At 39.8% G+C, this 18554-nt stretch overlaps 2 protein-coding genes across 2 annotated transcripts; both read right to left on the bottom strand.

Moving 5' to 3' along the window:
• Positions 1–1542: 1542 nt before the first annotated feature.
• Positions 1543–4712, bottom strand: nsmce2 (NSE2 (MMS21) homolog, SMC5-SMC6 complex SUMO ligase). The gene is made up of 6 exons (XM_074683820.1): positions 4306–4712; positions 3528–3640; positions 3113–3266; positions 2689–2780; positions 2341–2447; positions 1543–1961 (listed from the first exon to the last, which is right to left on the bottom strand). Exons 1-6 carry the CDS (start codon positions 4415–4417, stop codon positions 1850–1852), a joined length of 690 nt encoding a protein of 229 aa, XP_074539921.1. The 5' UTR covers positions 4418–4712; the 3' UTR covers positions 1543–1849.
• Positions 4713–4800: 88 nt separating this feature from the next.
• Positions 4801–16439, bottom strand: washc5 (WASH complex subunit 5). The gene is made up of 29 exons (XM_074684386.1): positions 16261–16439; positions 15391–15654; positions 14968–15113; positions 14675–14759; positions 14344–14444; positions 13890–14082; positions 13583–13735; positions 13290–13403; positions 12667–12838; positions 12337–12464; positions 11975–12104; positions 11476–11588; positions 10697–10863; positions 10350–10425; positions 10121–10231; positions 9515–9655; positions 8878–8958; positions 8587–8688; positions 8183–8362; positions 7899–8023; positions 7628–7790; positions 7401–7503; positions 7165–7244; positions 6812–6915; positions 6384–6513; positions 6161–6257; positions 5714–5867; positions 5454–5541; positions 4801–5294 (listed from the first exon to the last, which is right to left on the bottom strand). Exons 2-29 carry the CDS (start codon positions 15574–15576, stop codon positions 5238–5240), a joined length of 3480 nt encoding a protein of 1159 aa, XP_074540487.1. The 5' UTR covers positions 15577–15654; positions 16261–16439; the 3' UTR covers positions 4801–5237.
• Positions 16440–18554: the final 2115 nt, after the last annotated feature.

Below are 18554 nucleotides of genomic sequence, written 5' to 3'. Positions count from 1 at the left end.
AAAGTAAGAACATCTCCTGGCCCTGAAATAGAACCAACTTAATGGTTATTGATCATTGTTGTCATTTTGTTCACACCTGTCAACATCTCTGTGAAAATTTCCTGCTCTGTATTTTTCAAGATCATGCATGAGTTTAAGTAATATCATTGTTGCTCGTGTTAAAATTAATTTGTGTGTGTGTGCTGTTTCTAAAGTTATATTTTGCAGTTACAAAACCTAAAGTGGTGCAAAGGATTCTATGCTATGTACTAGTGGAGGTTAGAGAGAACATGTTTTCCCCTCCAGCTCTTTAAAAGCTAAAAAAAGAAATGCTCTCCTTTAATTGGAATGTCAAACTGTTCAGGCTTTAGCCCAAAAAGAAGAGGTGCAAACGCATGACCCCCGGATCAAAGCTGGAGCACCAGTCTCGTCTCTGCCCCACCCTCTCCTCCAGCTCTGGCAGCCACCAGACCAGAACTCCAGCACCTGCGAGACTGTTCACCTACAGCCAAAAGGTAAAGTCCTCCTTGGACAAGGCATAGGCTGAGGCCAACAGTGTCTCAGGCAGACATACACCTCCTTCCTGGAGCTTGTGAGCAGATGAATGTGAATTCCAGATCAAACATAACCAGAAGAAAGCAAACATCCACAGGGAATTGATTGAGTGTTTTTTCCCCTCTCATCTTTGTGTGTCTGTACAATATTGTGATTACATTCAGAGTTAATTTACAGCTCTGCTTCCCTCCAAAGGAGCCGCTCAGTAGCTGTGATATGTATGCTGCTGCCCATTTGTGTGCACTTTGCACAAATTAAACTACAGTTGTGAAATTACCTGTGACTTAACATGTTGAGGTGGACAAGATTACATTTGCAGAGTGCTAATTTAAAATGAAGCAGAGTGGAGAGAAATAAATGAGTCAACATCAGCTAGATCATTTGTTGCCTCTAAATATCTTCATCAGAAAATGCTCTTAGTGCTGCCTGACACACTGTCAGGATGGAAGGGCCAATTAGAGATTTTTAAAAACGCATGATGCAAGGTTATTAAAAGATTAGCGTCACCTAATTTCATTCGAACACAGCCTTTGTTTGTTTCTCTGTGGAACAAAGACCCCTCACAGTGGGCGAGAGCAGGCAGGAAAGGGGAGATTTAATCACATAAGAGCATTCCTGCTGATGTCAAAGAAAGGTTTGTTAGAGGCCCATTCACAAAACTTATGTCCAAGAAAATTCTTCTCATATCTAAAAATTATATTCCTCAGTTGTCCTCATTTAGAGGAAACTTTTTGTTCAATAACTGAATAATTTTTTAAATCTGCAATACAGCAATTCACAGATTAAATGTTAAAAATGTGTATTAACTGTTTTATAGCTGACATTGTGCTCCTAACTGGACAAAAAACCCAACTATATAAATTAAGCTAAATATCTATAATCCTGACAAGTTTATATATTTAGCTATTGCGCCTCAGACTGCAGACACTGCCCTCTTGTGGTTCTGTCAAAACACTGCATCATATTGAAAAGGAGCTATTTGACAAATAATCCAACACTCAATCCACATTGTCCTTAAAATGTTTGTTTTATTTAATACATAAATTAAAAAGTATGCAGCTTTTATTTACATTCAACAAGAGTGGAGTAGAAAAAAAACACTCCAGGGGAAATACAATCTGGTCATTGCTTTTAATTGCTGATCCAACTAAATGACAGTTTTCCCGATGTCTGAGCCTCTAAATGAAAATCAGTAAACAAGCGAACAAAACAAGTACCTAAATTCTGCCACCAAACCTTGATGACATACAAGTTTTTACCAAAAGCTGTGCTCTTCGGGTGAACTTTTTTTTTAACTTTCCTAAAAAATGTGCTTTTATGTTCGGGTGTTCTGTCTCTTTTGGTTCTGGATTCTCCTCTTCAGCATCTGGTCAGGTACCAAATCGGACTGTTTCACATCTGTGTTCCCACAGCCCACTACGGGACAGCTACAGGACAGAGAGAAAAAACTTCACTTATCAAACCTCACCCCAAAAATACATATTTAATCTAAGGATTCACATTCAGGAGAGGTTGAGCTAAAAAAAAAGGCTTCTCTCTGCTGCACTTATTATTCATGTAGTGTGTGCACAGTGACCACAATCAGGACTCAGACAATAGGCAGGTTTCATCTTCCCTCAACAGTGGGATTTAATCAGTGCTCCTCTCGGAGCAGCTGCGTTTAATTTCATTCCACCATCAAAGTCGTATGATAAAGAAATTGTGAATTAAGTCTGCCTGCAGGTCCCAGTCCAGCCTGCAGAGTTGTTTACAGCTGAAAAACCTGACTCGTGTTTTTAAAAAGTACTTAAGGGAAGAGTTTCTTACCGGCATTTCTTCTTCTGGCTGTGTCTGGCTTTGATTAGGCCCAGTATGGCTCCTTCATCATAATGGTGGTTACATTTCTTATTCTTCACTGGGTTCACCATTTCCACCTGAATACAGATACACAGCAGTGTTACATAATGAAACACAACATGGACCCAAACACAATTAAGCTCCTACCAAAGATTGGTCAAAGTGGTTTTTGACTCTTTGTTGAAAATGAAGCTGATTTGCTTTTGACAGACAATTGGTAAAAATGAGCAAAACATGTTTCAAATGAGAAACTTCATCAGATCAGACAGAACAAATACTGCAAAGTAAAATGAGCCATCAGGAACTGGTGTAATCTACCTGTGTGAGCGGGCAGGTGAAGTTAGCTTGGCTCTGTGTAACAGCAATGTCCTCATCCAGCTCCTCCATGTTCTCCTCTGCCTCTTTGTTTGCTAAAAATCACAAAAATAGCAGCAGGCCTCTAAATATCCAATCACAGTAATAAGTGAGTGGCTCGATTGATGACATGTGTAGCAATTTCCTTCCAACATCACATTTACAGTGGCTATCATGAGGTCAAAGGCATCAATTACTAGAAAAGTGCTGCTGTGTTCCAGTTTTACAAATCATTTAGTCGTCATTATTCAGCAGTCAATGAAAAAGGTGCATGTTTAAAAGGAAGACAAAACATTTCTTAAATAACACGTAGAACTATTCTCAGAGTTTGCTGGATGGTCTGAACACATTACACTGAGACCAGTCATGCAGATATTCAAATCCTGACCTTGGGAAGCAGAGCTTTTGATGCTTTCATTGAAGGCCACTACTTTCTGGTGACTTTGCAGCTCAGCGTCAGAGAGCCGGGCGATTCTTTCCGTGAACTGCTCCTTCACTTTGGCTGACAGGCTGAACATGGCCTCTGGCTGCTGTGTAGTAGCCTGCAGAAAATGAAGTAGGTCAGCCTTTTTCCTTGACTTCTATAATTGAAGTCAACTTCAGGGCTTTCCTTGACTTTTTAAACTAAGGCTTTGACACACATTAAGACATCCCACTCTAGAAAATCTGAGCATACAATCCATACACTTATTTTGTTCGCCTCTCTTCTCATTCTGGCGATCCATCTTGAAGCTGACCTTTTCACTCAGTGAGGGAGAGAGGATGCTTTTAGCTTTTCTCATGAGTGAAAGGAAAGCACTCACCTCTTCTGTTACTTGTTGTACAGTATCCACAAAGTGGTTAATCTCCCTGTCCAGCTTGGCACACTCAAGTAACATGGTTTCCAGTTCTGCAATGCCAGGGTGCCCTGCTTCACCTATAATACAACAGAAGAAGTAAGAGTAGTAATGCAACTCTGAAAACCCCTTGAACATCAACATCCCATTTACTCCATCTGCAGTGATGAAGAGCTAATTGCAGATATCTTCTTGGAATCTGTACTATCTATACAATGTCGATGCTATACTTCAACATAAGATAATCATAACTTATATCCAGAAAGCTGCAAAAGCAAAACTAATTTTAAAAAATTGGCTTAATCTTAATTACTGTACATGAGAAACGACTGAATGGTGTCACTAGGTCTGGGAGATCACACTGAACAGCTTATTGCTTTGTTTTGTAGAAAAATCATCCTGTTAATTAGTGATAGAAATACATTTATTCTGACAACGGGAGAACCAGCATTGTTATCCCCATATAACAAAAAATGGGTCAAAATATTCAGATAACATTGAAACATGGGAAACTTGGCAGTGGTCCTGAAAGGCTTGATGCTCGACTCCAGAAAAACACAGTTGATTTTTTAATCTACCACTTGAAATTCTAAAATCAAAACCCAAAATTAAGCTTTTTGGAATTCACCCTTGCTATAATCTATTTTGGGTTACTGGAAATAAAATACAGAGAAGAAAAAAGTAGTGAGAAATACAAACATGCAGGAAGTGTCAAAGTAATAAAGTATTAACAGTATTTACTTACATGATTCAGCCAGGTCCATAGCCACATACGTTACTATATCCATTCCCGTCCCGATGTCTGCTTGACATGATTTCAAGCTCGTCAGAGTTCCGTGAACAGCACTAAGAGACATTTCTGTGCCTATATTCAACCCTTACAGATCAAAAAATCAACAAGGATCACTTTAAGATTAACTGACGCACCGTTAGCCTAGCATGCTAACAAACCTCAACTGATATTGTGCTCGCTAAGTTAACCAACGACTCAGCCTTTTAATGTTAATTAACACCGTGTTAATTAAAAATTGTAGTAAGTAAAATAATTCTTTGATCCTCAAAACATCCAAAAGTGCAACACAGAAACGAGGAGATGAACCAAGCCAGGCAGCCACCCGCGGAAATTCAACTGAAACACAGGCTATGATAACACTTCCGGTTTATATTTTCAAAGTAAGAGCTGTAAAATGAATCACCTCAACTGAAAAACCGAGACAAAACGTAATTTCGTGCTTTTATTTGAATACGCCACAAAATGATCATGTAAAAAAGATGGCAATTAAGGTAACAGACATTTTACGTTTTTGTTTATCCAAGTACAATATATTTTAGTGCATTGAAAATATTAGTCAATGAAAAAGTACACTTTAGTAAACATTTCAAATGACATTGCTTTTTTTTTTTTTTTTCAAATAAGACACTGATGATAGTGAATCACAATCTTAAGTACTAATGAAAGCATAATTCCAGGATGTTGGAGCCTCCCAAGTACCTCTCACACTAACAAAATTGACTTTTGAATAAAAAGCAGCAATTGTTAATATTCTAACTAAGTTAATACAAGATGGCATCAATAATCAGTGTGTTTTTTTTACAGTTTCAAGTTGAAATGTATCCATTACAAAGAGGCCTGGCAGCAAAAGCATGGTGTTCTGATGAAACACTTCATCCAGATCTTCACAATATTGTCCTGAACTCATCAAATATAAAACTTGGCACATGGGCTTCTACAACCTGAAGAAAAAATGAAGAGAAATGTATTTTAGAATCTCAATGCACACAGTCAAATTTAACATGTCTATAATTGTGGTTTATTCAGGTATTGCTGGAGCTAGAAAATATTACTTTTTATATTATATTATAACAAAAGCAACCATGGTCTAGTTTTACTACCTTGCGTGAAAGTTTTGTGTACTTCACATAGTCCTCCAGAAACATCAGAGCTCCCACCACATCTGAGGGCATGTCAGGGATCTTCTGACTAGAATGGCATTGAAAAGAAACTCAGTTGTGAGTTCATAAAGTCACAAAATGGTTTATTTCAGAATAGCGGTAAAGCAATCAAAAATAGTAACACTGTTTTTATGACAAAGAAGACAGAGGCATGTTTTTGGAGAGACTGCATAGATGGCAAAGTTTTAAGGATTTGTTACCTTGTGCACTGCTCCATGATGGAGCGTATGAACTGACCAATCAGGGCCAAGAACTGCTGTGTGTATCTGGAGTGAAACTGCTTGAGCAGGGTGAGTAGACCAAGCACAAGTGGAGGCCAGTCAACTGGATCTGTGGCTTTCCTGCATGTCATTCCTGCAAAAAAAGAGAATAAAAGAAAAGAGGTGAGTGGTCAAACACATGTGGAAGACATTCAACATTACTGGATAGTATGAATGGCACACTTAAGGAAAATTCTAATATATCATTTATCACTTTCCTACCAAGAACTTTGAGGAGCCAAAAGTTTTGTGGCTTAAAACATATTGATTATCTTTGATAATGTGATACACCTGAACATTTCTCTGACAGAAAAATGATCCTAGGATGTTCTGAACATTTGCTCTCACAGTTGTACGTAACTACATGCTGTGTCATGTAAAACCTGCCTTGGTTTTTGCTGTACTGAAGTTTAGGCAGCTGAGCGATTATAAAGAGGAAGTTTATGATGGGGAAGTAGGGTAGTCGTTTTGTGGTGATGTAGATCTGTAAGAAACAGAAAAAAAATCAATTCATTATATAATCTACAATAACACAAATCTTTGACGTATACTGTATGGTTATCAAATTATCAAAATTCTACTATTTTTCAGCATCTATTAATCTCCAGACCTTGTTGAGTGGGTTGTGAATGCCAGCAGCCTCCAGGTAGGCTGTGATGTCATAAAGAAGAGTGTTGTCCTCTTTGGGGTAAGGCAAGGATGGGTCCTGGTAGTGAGCTTCAATGTCTGCCAGCAGGGACCTGCAGCATTACAAAAAGAAATAAGGCAAACAATTTTGAATAAAAGCTTAATATGGCTTAGTAACCCATGCTTTGGCTTTTTAGAAAACATCTTTTTTAGTTTCATGACAAGCTTCTCGAGCTCAGAAGAAATGTTATAACCCCATTCCTTTGTAGTCATATGCTTTACATGTGCAGGGTATAACGCACAATATTCAGCACAACATATAGCAACTGTGGTCATGATAATAAAAAAGAAATACTGATGACTATGGTTAGGTTGTTGTTGGATGCTCTGAGCTGGAGGAACTGGACTTACTTGTTTAGGTTCTCCAGGGCAGCAGCAAGATGTTTGGAGTCAAACTTGCAGGAGTAGTTTAGCTCATTGGCAATCTGCTGTCTGAGAATCTGCATCTGACCAACCTATGACAAACACAATAATCCCAAATTATTTTTATAGAGTCCAGTCGTACAGCGTTAGCATTAAGAGACAGTTGACATTAAAGGGTGGCTTAACTGAACAAAAAACATGAGAGGGAGGGGCAAATTTAGAGATGCATTAAATATCCAAACACAAATTGAGCTCATGTTCTATATTCAAAGAACTCAAAGATAACACTTAAGTATCAGTTGACAATAAGTAATTCTTCTTAAAGCATCATAGACCCTTACTTTCATGATGGCCTCCAGATATGAGCCCCAGATCTTCTGTGTTTTGGCCACAGCAGTGGCATACACTTTGCTGGCGTTACCTGTTGCAGAAAGAAAACAAATATTTCCCTCTAAAGAAAAAAAATACAAGGGGCCTGGTTGTTTAAAAGATGATGTAATGAATAACTACTTTACTGTAATTATTACATCAATAAAAAAGTTCTAAAAATCTCAGTACCAAGTAAGTAAATACCTACCCACAATGCCCTGCACTGGGTTAACAGCAATCATCATAGCTTTGAAAACATCCACCACAGCTTTGTCTCTCAGGATGGTCTTCTGAAGCATGGTAAGGAAGTTCTAAAGCAAAAATAATGAAGCAAAGGTTGTAAATATTCTAAAGTGGACATGCCAAATATGCTGAAGATACCATTCAAGCTCTCACAGAACTTGTAGGTTGTATTTTGTCCTGTTTCGTGATTACCTGAAGTTCCTTGACGATCATGAAGCAGAGTAGGCGGTCCAGCCCGTTGAGGCCAAATGTACCAAGGGTGTTTTGGATCTCAGAGAACAGTCTGTTGTTTGTGACTTCCTGGTGGCTCTTGAGGTCGTACCAGGTGTTCATCTGATCAAAGTAACACGTTATCCTGAAGAAAGACAAGTTTTGTTAGCTTCTAAATATTTAAAAATATGATCAGAGGTTCACTTCAAAAGAATTCAATTATTCCATGTCAGTCTCTCTGAGGAAATCGTACTTTGGATCAGTGATTCTTAGGATCTCTCTGCAGAGACGACCGATGAATGTGGCAGATTCGTCCACAGATGGGAACTTTGGGATGGGGATGTGGGTGGACTGGTGCACACTCTGCCAGTCCTGGATCTGATTTTAAGCAAGAAAGGAAAGAGATGATCATTTCTGTCAGTGACAGCCCCTGTCACTCTCAAGTAGTCCAAGCACCAGAGTTTCAGGGTTAAGTCCAAAAGTCAGCACACTATTCTGGAAGTGTTCAGATAGACGTGTTGCAGTGTTGGTCCTTACTTTGGCCCTGAGGAAGCTATTGCACTCTTGTTCCACATTGTAGTTGATGATGCGAGAGACTTCCTCTTGCCAGATTTTAAGTCCGTAAATGCTGACGTAGTCCTGGATGTACTCAAACGACCTGTAGAAGCCATCCATGGTGGCCGCCATCTCCTTCAGCTTTGGCATCAGCTCACTAGGCTGAGAGTGTGGAAGATTTGGTGGTTATTTTTCAATTTTCAGAGCAGGAGGACTTTGAATTGTTAAAAACTGACAAAGAACTGAAAAAAAAAAGATTTATAAATGTACAATGGCGCTCCTCTGTAAATCAGGTTTCCTCAATCAATTCTAATGGCATATGATGCATTCTATCCTAATGAATTAAGACATGCAGAGATCAAGATATAACAGGTCTGATGTGAGACCTTAGCCTTGGGGTTGAAGATCAGTCCCTTGTGCAGAGCATAGGCCACCCTCTTCACCAGCTCCTTCCTGATGCCGTCCTCCAGAAGCTGCTTGGGGTCCACCTAAAGGCCATCAGTGCGTCAGAAAAACCAAATCTACTTCAGAAACCTTTTCATAAACTGCACTATGGCTGATGTGAAACAGAAATGAATGCATGTATGTAAAAACAAATTAAAAGTTGTCATATTTTATTATCTTGATCAGTTGAAGTTACCAGTAAAGGCAAAACATAAATGTACAACATTATCTACCTTAATGATTCCAACTAGAGTGGTCTTCATCATCAGGATCCCTTCAGTGAAAATGGAGATGTCGTGGGTGAGTTTGGCAACCTGTGAAAGGGATGTCAGAGCATACAGGTGAGATATAATACAGTATAGCTTTAATCAGGAAAAGATTGAAGAGTGAGTGGAAGCTGAAGCTTGTCTTCATCAATTTGTATCAAGATAGATGGATTCCAGCAGATACCTTTAAACATTAACCATCTTGTTTTGTTTTTAAGTAAAATTGAAAATGCAGTCAATAGTTGAACTCAATCACATTTAGATTAAAAGCATCTGACTACATTTCAAAACATGTTTTCTCAATAGCAGCCTGAAAAGTTCTAATTAATTTGATTCAAGTCAGTCTCTGCCAGCACCATCTGTTTCCATATTGATCCTTCTTTTCTAATTTGTGTTTCACATCAAAAGTTGGGAGAGTGAAAAGCGTTCAGAGATGCCTGCCTGAATGATTGCCTTTGATCACACGGTGTAAACACAGAGCTTCCACTTCTGCTTTTATTTGATACAATATCGGAGGAATTTTCTCATTACTCCACTTACACTCTGAACACAATCTGGGTGTAAATGCATTTTGTAACTTTTTTAAGCAGATCAGTTGTTTTACTTCATAGCGGGCTCCAAGCTGGGAATAGTCCTTCAGCTTGTCCTTATCGAGCCGTGTGGGCACCTCCATGATGTCATGGATCTGCAGCTTGATGATCTTGGCCAGAGAGGTGAACATGCTTTCAGGGATGATCTGCAGCACCTGGAAACAAGTGAACGTCACAAAAAGCACAGCACTAATATTAATCTAACGTATGTTGTTTTTAAGACAGACAAGCTGAGATTAGTCAGTGGAAGCAGATGGTACATGATGCTGCGTGAGGAAGCATGTGTACAGCTAGGGGAAGCAAATCCTCCAGCATAAAGCAACATGGCAAATAGCTGATGAAACCAGAAGGTACTAAGATCTTAAGGTACACATCCACTAAGTAGCTGTTTTAGGAGGAAATTTTCTGAACAGATGGTTGTAGAGACATTAATCACGACTGCAGCTGTTGCTGTACACTTATCCAAGAATAATTTACTGCATGCAGACCTCATTTGTCGAAGTTGTTAAAACACTTTTAAGCTATGATCAATTGTATGATAAGAAGTATCTTAGAGTGTGTTTTCTTCAGCCACAGAGATACAAGATGATGGGTGAAAATGTGATTTTAACAAACTTTACCTTCCTGACATAAGCCACCAGCTCCCCCGAGTAGAACTGTGAAACACTGAGCAGGTCGGCGCTGTTGGCCTGGTTGATACGCAGCAAAGGGAGGTCCAACGCTGATGCCAGCTGCTCGCACACAGTCAAAAGAAAGTCGTCAAACATTTCATAAAGCAATCCTCTGACTTAGAGCTAAATTACAGGGCTCATTTTGTCTGTGTGTAGGTAAACTGTACTCAGTCCTCACCTTCAGAAATGTAGCTCTCAGTTTGGTGACCATTGACGGGTTGACTCTGATGCTCTCCTGCATAATGGATGTGAAGCTGCAGAGTAGAAAGTGAGGCAGTGAGAACAGGTGAAATCTGCTGTCTGGACAAAAAAAGTGAGAGAGGATTCAAAACCAGCAGAAGCCCTGTTGTCGCCTTGAGAGCTGAGGATTTTCTCATAAAATGCATGTGAAATACAGTTAAGATAGTATTCAGATAACAGGAAAGTGTGCCTGTGTGTTACCGATGATTTATTTACAGCTATTTTAAAGTTTCATTTTCATCAGCATTATTTTATGTACATTAATGTTAACAACAAAGAAAGCACCTATCAATTATCTGCCATGCGTAGGACAGGTCCCCAACTATCTGCATGGTGATGAGGACTTCCTCTTTGATGTTGATGGTTCGGATCATTTGGTGCAAGAACTTCCGAGTGTCAGCCAGGAACTGACACACCTGCAGGTTTGACTCCAACTGATGGAACTCCTGGACCTAAAGACAGTGAGAAGTGATCAGGACAGAGAGCAGGCGTTGCTACATTTTCACATCCGTAACTAAAAGAGGTTTCAAGACACAACACTGCATCAGCACTGATGCAACCTTCTGCTCATGGGGCTAATTTGGTGCTGGCTGCTGAAAACTCCGCTGATAAACTGGTTGAATGTGAAGGCATTTATCAAGGGCTCTACAAATAAACATAACCCAGTTTATGCAATTTCTGTGCGGATCATATTTGTTTCATCTCTTATTTGTCAGTAGACTGTCAGGACAGACGGGAGAAAATGAGGCCATTACAATCCACTGAGCCAGCAGGACATTTCTATTCTGTATTCTGATGCGTCTATAATTAAAGCAGTTCAAAGCAGTGAGTTTTTTGCTTTGTTTTTCTGCCGTGTGCAGACACTGTTCTATGATTCACTTTTCATCAAGACACAAAAATCTAGTGTACTCAAGGCTAATCTATGGAGATGTAGAAGAGGATAAAGTGATTTAAACCTGTTTATAAAATTTAGATTCTTAGGGTCAGAATATCCCCAGGAAGACATTTTGGCTTTTATCATCATGTCAATGCAAAAATGCATCAAATGCGATTGTCTTACTCACCTCAACAAGAGCCTGTATGAGCTGGACCGTCTTCCTCCCGGCTGCTGTGGAGTCCTCATAGTTCAAAGACTCAATCTGTTTGGAGATTTCTCTGAACCAGGCCTGCAAGTTCTCTGTGAAGAGTGAAATAGGTGTTTTGCACAAGTGAAGGAAAAAATCTTATCAAAGATTTTCTTTTTTTTGAAAGCAGTGGTTTAGAAAATGGGTCTCTGTGCAAGAGAGCTAAAGCCACAGTGACAGAAGTAAGTATGACTGATGTAAATTTAATCCGCCTCTCTCTGCATGTGTCCCTGATGCCTTTTTCTTTTTTTGCCTCCGTCTCTGAATTTTCTTTTAAACAGCTTCCTGCTTAAACTCATTTAAGTTTTTTTTTTGTTCCAACACTGAAATAATCCATGACATTAAAAGCAAAAAACGCTGCAGAGAAGAGGTTCCTGTAGTCAGTGCCACTTCTTCTCATGTAATCCTTCACTTAAACCACCCGAACAGTGTAACTTACCATTTTTCTCCACCCTAGTGAGAGGTTTGACGCCGGAGAAGACTTCGGCCAGTTCAGTCATCCTCTCCGATCCCTCTTTCTTATAGCTCTCCCATTTGATCTGCTTCTCTGAGAGCATCTGCTTGAACATCTGGAGGAGGGACAGCACAGATGCTTAATCAATGAGCAAGGATTAGTCAGATGACATACGTAATGAGAACATTAAATTTGTGTCCTCTGCTGGTGATGGACCGACCATATGCTGTCTCACTGTATGCTAATAGATGACACAGCGGACACACTGCATGACAATCGCAGTAAGCCGAATCATTCCAGCATTAATATCAAACTTGTACCAACTTTTATCATAGCAGCACTCTCACCTCTTTAAGTGTGAACTCAAACTGTGCAGTGTCAAGCAGGAGCTGGAACAGGATCTTTGACTTATACTTGGAGTCACAGAGGACTTGGTCTTTGATCTGGCGGAGGCGCTTGTTGTTTGGATCATAGGCTGAAAAAAAGGAGACATAAAGGAGTTAAATGTAAAGTGTGAATTTCTAGCAGTAAAGAAAACAACATGAGCCTTTAAACATGGATTATAGTTTTATTCTTTGTGTTTCCTCGGAGACCCAGTTTATATTTCAACATCACAACAGAGAACTTATATCTTTTTCCCAAGTCACTGCTGTCTTAAAGGAGCCTGATATTCCTACCTGACTCCGCAGAGTGCAGCATCAGCCATCGGATAGCAACATTGCAATCCCTAAGGTAGTTGAGCAGTTTGGGAATATTGTCCAGGATGATCTCCTCCCTGAGGAAACCTTCCTTCAGCAGCTGCTGCACCTGAGGCCTCAGGCTCTCCATGCTGGCTGCATACCGAGTAGCCTAAGTGATGAGGGCGATAGCAGTTTGGAAGTATGGTTGAAAGTGTTCCCCATCTTGAGCGATGAATTATTTATTTATTCACTCTCACTTCTAACCACAAAGAAGCATGGCAAAGTCAGCAGATGCAGCATTAGATGAGGACTCCTCCCTCCCTCCCTCCTTCCTATCAGTGCGCTGTTCTTAAGACGACCACAACTCGCATTGTTCATCCACGTACTTCAATTTCTCTCTAACTTTCCAAGGGAAGTTTTAAAAGGTCTTTCTAAAGTCCCCACTTTGATGAATCCCCTTGAGAGTGAATTTAGATTCTGCGCAGTCAGACTGGATTGCTTCCAAATTCTGCAGACACAGTTATCAGCACCTGCATACAACAGAGTGCCACACTGACAGACTGTAAATCGACAACGCTAAAGGCTGTGTGACATTGAAGCCAATCCAAAACTTTTCATACCTGCTCTCTGATGTTTGCAGAGTCCAGGGTGTAGTTGAGAGCAGTTTTGGCAGCTTTGTATGGTTCCCAGGCTTCTACTAAATTCACTGTAATCCCCATGTAAATACTGATTACCTGCAGGTAAAAAACACAAACGTTCACAGTAAAAACAAAAGAGTCACACTAAGTTAAAAAAAACAACACAGAAGATGTCAAAACCTGACACAATGCAGGCCAAACTGTGTTAACTTGCTTGTATCAAATCTCTCCTGCAAACAATCCACAGGAGCTCTACCATCAGAAAAATACTTTACCCAGTTGTCGGGGAAGTACTTGTCTACAATCTCCCTCATCTTCGCCTGCTGAGTCTGCAGTATAGAGGGGCTGAAGTAGAGGCAAACATACAGCATGGCTGCCTGGTTTGCTAGAGCTGTGCTGCGATGCTCTGGTAGAGGATATGCAGACACCTGACAGACAGGAGGAGAAAGATCATTTTTAAATCTTGCCTTTTACATCTGAGATAATCCATTCCTTCTTAAAACTGGGCTTTAAAATTAGAGCTGTGATTAAAAAAATTCATTGCGAGAACTCAAAAGATCCAAACAAGAAAATGTTTCTTACCTGGTTGTATATGTCATCTGAGCGCAGCCTCCCAATGACCATGCTGATAAAAGTTGTGCTGATGGGAACTCTATTGAAGTAGCTCTCTGGGTAGTTGGCTGGCCTTTTGGCTCCTGGCTGACTGGAGTAACCAGTGCTGCGCAGGAGTTTGCAAATGTCATCCAGGTTGGAGTCAGCAGAGGAACGAGCAGCGCTGCAGAAAAAGTAAGCAACAAAAGGAGGATCAAAGAAAAAACATACACCCACATCAAATCACATTTCAAGCATAGTCACAGAGAGAGACGAGGTTACAAAGAAGGCAGACTGAAAAATAATTACACAAACTTAATTGATATTTCAAGCAAATACAGACAAGAAATTAATCAAACTTTACTGTTTACAAGCTTAGAGGCTGATAAGTGTGGAAGCACAAAAGTCAGCAGGAAAATGTTGAATGTGTGTGTCACAAGTTCACCTGTATCTATAGTAGGAAACCAGCATCCTCTCTCTGATCTCACCATCAATTTTGTGGTCAATAACCAGCAACATGACACCGTAGAGATAAAGAGCCTCACACTAGAGGGAAAAAAGAAAACACTTTAACAGTTGTCCTAATTGATTTCTAACGTGAGTTTGGTCAAAAATCGATCCGCAAAGACATTTATACCAAATAGTTAGTATATAACTGCATCATTATATTAAGTCACATCTGAAACTCATCAAAAAAAGTTATTTACAGGATACAATAACAGCTTGTTTTCACTGATGGGGCGAAATTAAACTTAATTTGCATTTGTGTCACTTACTAAAAGCTGTTTTCCATCCTCATTTAGCAGCACAGTCTCAAGGGTCTGCTGAATATAAACACCCTCATGTAGGTCATCCAAATATCTGCAGGGGATGAAAAAAAATAGTCCAACCATCTTTCACAGTAGCCCTTCATAAGTTTTGTGATTTAAAAAAGGGCTAGAGGGTATTTGTATTAGGATCAAAGAAATGTTAATATTTTACATTTTCAATTGATTATATCACCCCTTTGCATTCTGCGTGACTTCCACTTTTAACTGGGATCAAGTAGAAGTGAACAGTCTTTTCTTACCTGTTAAGATCCACTATATATTTGTGGACACTCTCAAACGCCAGATAAAACCTGGACAGAATCTCAATGTTGTTTTCTCTAAACTCTTCATCCAGATCTTGAAGCTCAGGTTTGTTTTCCAGCTTTGCCTCATAATACTCTGGACCCTGGGGAAAACGTATTCTTCATCAACACCAAAAATGTAATACTTCATTTAACACCTTGAATTTTAACTCTTATTTCTAACTATTAGCACTAGCAGAAGTAGTACTTCATTACTTTGCCATACATGATACAGTGTATTTCTCAGTACAGACACTTCAAAACCAAGCAGTGACTAAATGGACAGAAGCAAAATGCTTATCCAGGCACAGACTAGGGCAAATATTTTAAAGCTTAAAATATGTGTCAAGTCTAATATTACATGGAAGGTTAGATCCTTACCTTGAAGTAGCTGAAGTCACAGATGATATCTCCATATTTCTGCTGGTCGCTTTTGTCTCTGAGTCTGAAAACTGCAGGGATAAAGTCAGAGAGGCGCAAGAGCTCTGCAATTATGGCATTTCCTCTAGAAACTATCCTGAGGACGGCCTGCCCGCAAAGGTTGTTCTCCGCCAGAAAGTCCACCATGACGGCCTGAGGAGGGGGTGGTGGAGGGTGTATGACCTCAGTCTGATCCTGGTTACGTGCTGGTGACTGACTTTTTGGCTGAAAGAATAAGAAAGTTGTACGTTAAAAGGTCTATATATGCTAATTTCTGCCCTGCTGCTGTAACCTGCTGGAGAAACATAGATAGTTGCCATCACTTACAGCGGTGAAGGGAGATGGCAACCTCTATTTGGCTTTTAAAAGTAGCTTGTTGTATCATTAAATGTGACTGAAAAATATATAGCACTGTTTTTGTGCTTTGCTTGAGAGTTACAGTTTTTGTACGTTTTACTTACTTCTCAAACAGTTAAATTCTCTTGAACCACATTTTCTACATCAACACCGTTTATAACCAAATATACCGTCTACGACAGCCTATATGACAAAGTGCAGGTTTAACACCAACACGTTGGACACGTGTAGATCTTTTGTGTAAAAGTTGTCCTCTTACTCTTAGAAACCTGTAGTTATTACATGGTCATGCGACTGCAAAGCTCTTTCAAACGTTAGGTCGTTTGAAAAAGCATAGCAGTCTTCTGACTGCTTTTAAAGTCACGATAACAACAAACGTAGAACATAGCTTAAACCTATCTTTGCGAGGCAACATCCAGTTTATTTATTATTTGAATATCGAGGTTTAATTGAAATCTTGCAGAAAATACTTGCCCCTTTGCTTGAGTACCCTCTTCCGTGTTGTCTTCCTCATGACCAACCACATGACACAACTGCTGGGTGCGTTTGATTCGGTTCTTACAGCGTGCCGGGGGGGGAGCGGGTACAACAGGATAGCCAACGTTTTCATTTCGTTGGAAGTGACACCCATGGTTAAATCCTGCTGCTAAGCTAATGAAATATTTCAATATTTTTATGGAAAGAATCACTGACAGAAACGCTCCTATATTTAAGCATGTTAGTCCGAAATTTAGTTTATGTTTCTCTAGATGGCGACAAAGATCCACTGTACTCTCAGTTATTCTCCCTCACTGTTGCTCCCTCAGTAATGGTGTTTGCAGATTTTTGGCTCCACGGGGATGCACTAATTTACAGGGATGGAGATGCGAGAATGAGCATGAACTGAAATTAAACTAACACCGCCAGAAAAATCTCAATAATTAATCGAGATGACAGATATAAACTGTTCTGTCTTTGAGATTATTTGGAGCAGCCAATCCTGCCAAAGTAAACCCACTGGGTAATTATAATCTATGTTAAAAAAAAAAAAAAAAAAAAAAAAGAATAAATTAAAAAAATAAAAACAGTTTGAAGCTTACGTAACGTGAGTTACTGGATTTCTCCCACCCAGGAGGTCTTCACAGCTAAAGAAAACAAAAACCTGCATGACCAACATGTGGTCAGCATGGATGAATAGGCATGAGCTTTCATGTTTCTTTTGAATGGTAACTGAATTGGACTTTTATCGCCAATAAGTCTAACGTGCTGTCAGGCCCTTCCTTAATGCAGTGTGAGCCTGAGGTTAATGGAGATGGAGAGACCTGTTTGTTTGACCTTTTACCTCTCTGTGGGGGCGGAAAGGGGGATCATCCCACTTCATGTCTGTGTGCATCCTAGTGGATTTTTTTTTGCTTCATTATTAATTTTCAAAACTATTCTGAAACATTTAATGTGCATCGTCATTTTAATTGTGTTTTCTTAGATATGCAAATGAACCCCAGCTTCAGGGAATTTTCCTCTGAGAATGTGCTTTTTTATTACAGGGTTTTGATTGACAGGCAACAAGGAGACAGTAGGTTTGACATATGGCAAGGTGAGTTCTGTTTAACTTTGTGAGTAACTTGCTTCCTATCTTGCCAAGCCACTAGAGCACTGTTATACCAACACATTTTATAGTGAAGACAAGGGAAAAAGACAGACAGGTGCAATTGAGATTCATAGCTCGCCTCCTCATTGACCCGGCTGTCCACACACCACACACTGTGTCCCTGCGGTTGCTGGATTTATTATCCGTTTACCATCACACCAAGGTCACATTCTCGGCAGCACCTGGGTCAGCTGTATGGGCTTACTGGGAAGCATCATGAAAGGTTTTCACTAATGAGGTCTCTTACTACACCGTCTTTATTAACCTTCTGGTGCCTTAAGGGTTTTCTCTTCTTGTTATTGAGATTGGTCTTTGTAGAATCTCTTCTGAGAATTGCTTTTTTTAACAACTAGATTGTTTGTAATAAATCAAATGCACATACCGATGGGGAACTCTGTGCATACATACTGCTACAGCAAAATCTAAGTGCAATGAATATTCAAATCACACTGCATATTATATTTGTTAACCGATTGATTTAAGAGTGTCTAATTGACCCTTATGTTTCTGCTCATTAAGAGCATTGATGGATCTCAACTCTCAGTCCCAGAGTAGCCTGGCGGCCATTGACTGTTGGGTCAAGTAATTATCATTTGTCAGTAAAACCCTTGAATTGGCTGACAAATGATGATTGCCTCTTTCTCTGTGAGCTACTTTATGTGCTAACGAGCTGACAAAATAAAAGGCTGTGGGTGCTACTTTCAAGAAAAGGTGGCTCAGAGATTTATAAACAAGAGGTGTGTCGTTTTCTGCCATGGATGGTCTTGTTTGCAAATGGTAATGTAGGGACTTTTTTGCATGTGCATCAAAGTGCATTAGCAAATATACACATGTGTGCATTTATGCCCTTAGGCCCTTTGTACCCTTTATTAAGAGTAAGTTGACTTAATTCAGCTTGGCCAGTGATTAAACCTTTTCATGGCGGGAACTTTCACACCACTGTGAACTGTGTGAGGTGATTAAAGGCTGCTCAATTTGTAGTCTGGTCCCACTGCTATTCTTCCTCATTGATCTTTTTCAGGCCCTTGAAGTGAGAGCAGCATGCAGCAGGCTCCTCTCATTGGAATGAGACAGGAAACATACTCTGCACCAGCGTCTCTGCTCTACTGTCAACAAACATCACACAGACATGTGTCAAAAT

The sequence above is a fragment of the Halichoeres trimaculatus genome, unplaced genomic scaffold, assembly GCF_033239565.1.
Source record: "Halichoeres trimaculatus isolate MK-OKI-2021-1 unplaced genomic scaffold, fHalTri1.1 fHalTri1_scaffold_12, whole genome shotgun sequence".
NCBI lineage: Eukaryota > Metazoa > Chordata > Actinopteri > Labriformes > Labridae > Halichoeres > Halichoeres trimaculatus.
The sequence above is the reverse complement of the archived record's forward strand: the minus strand, read 5'-3'. Positions and strand labels throughout refer to the sequence as shown.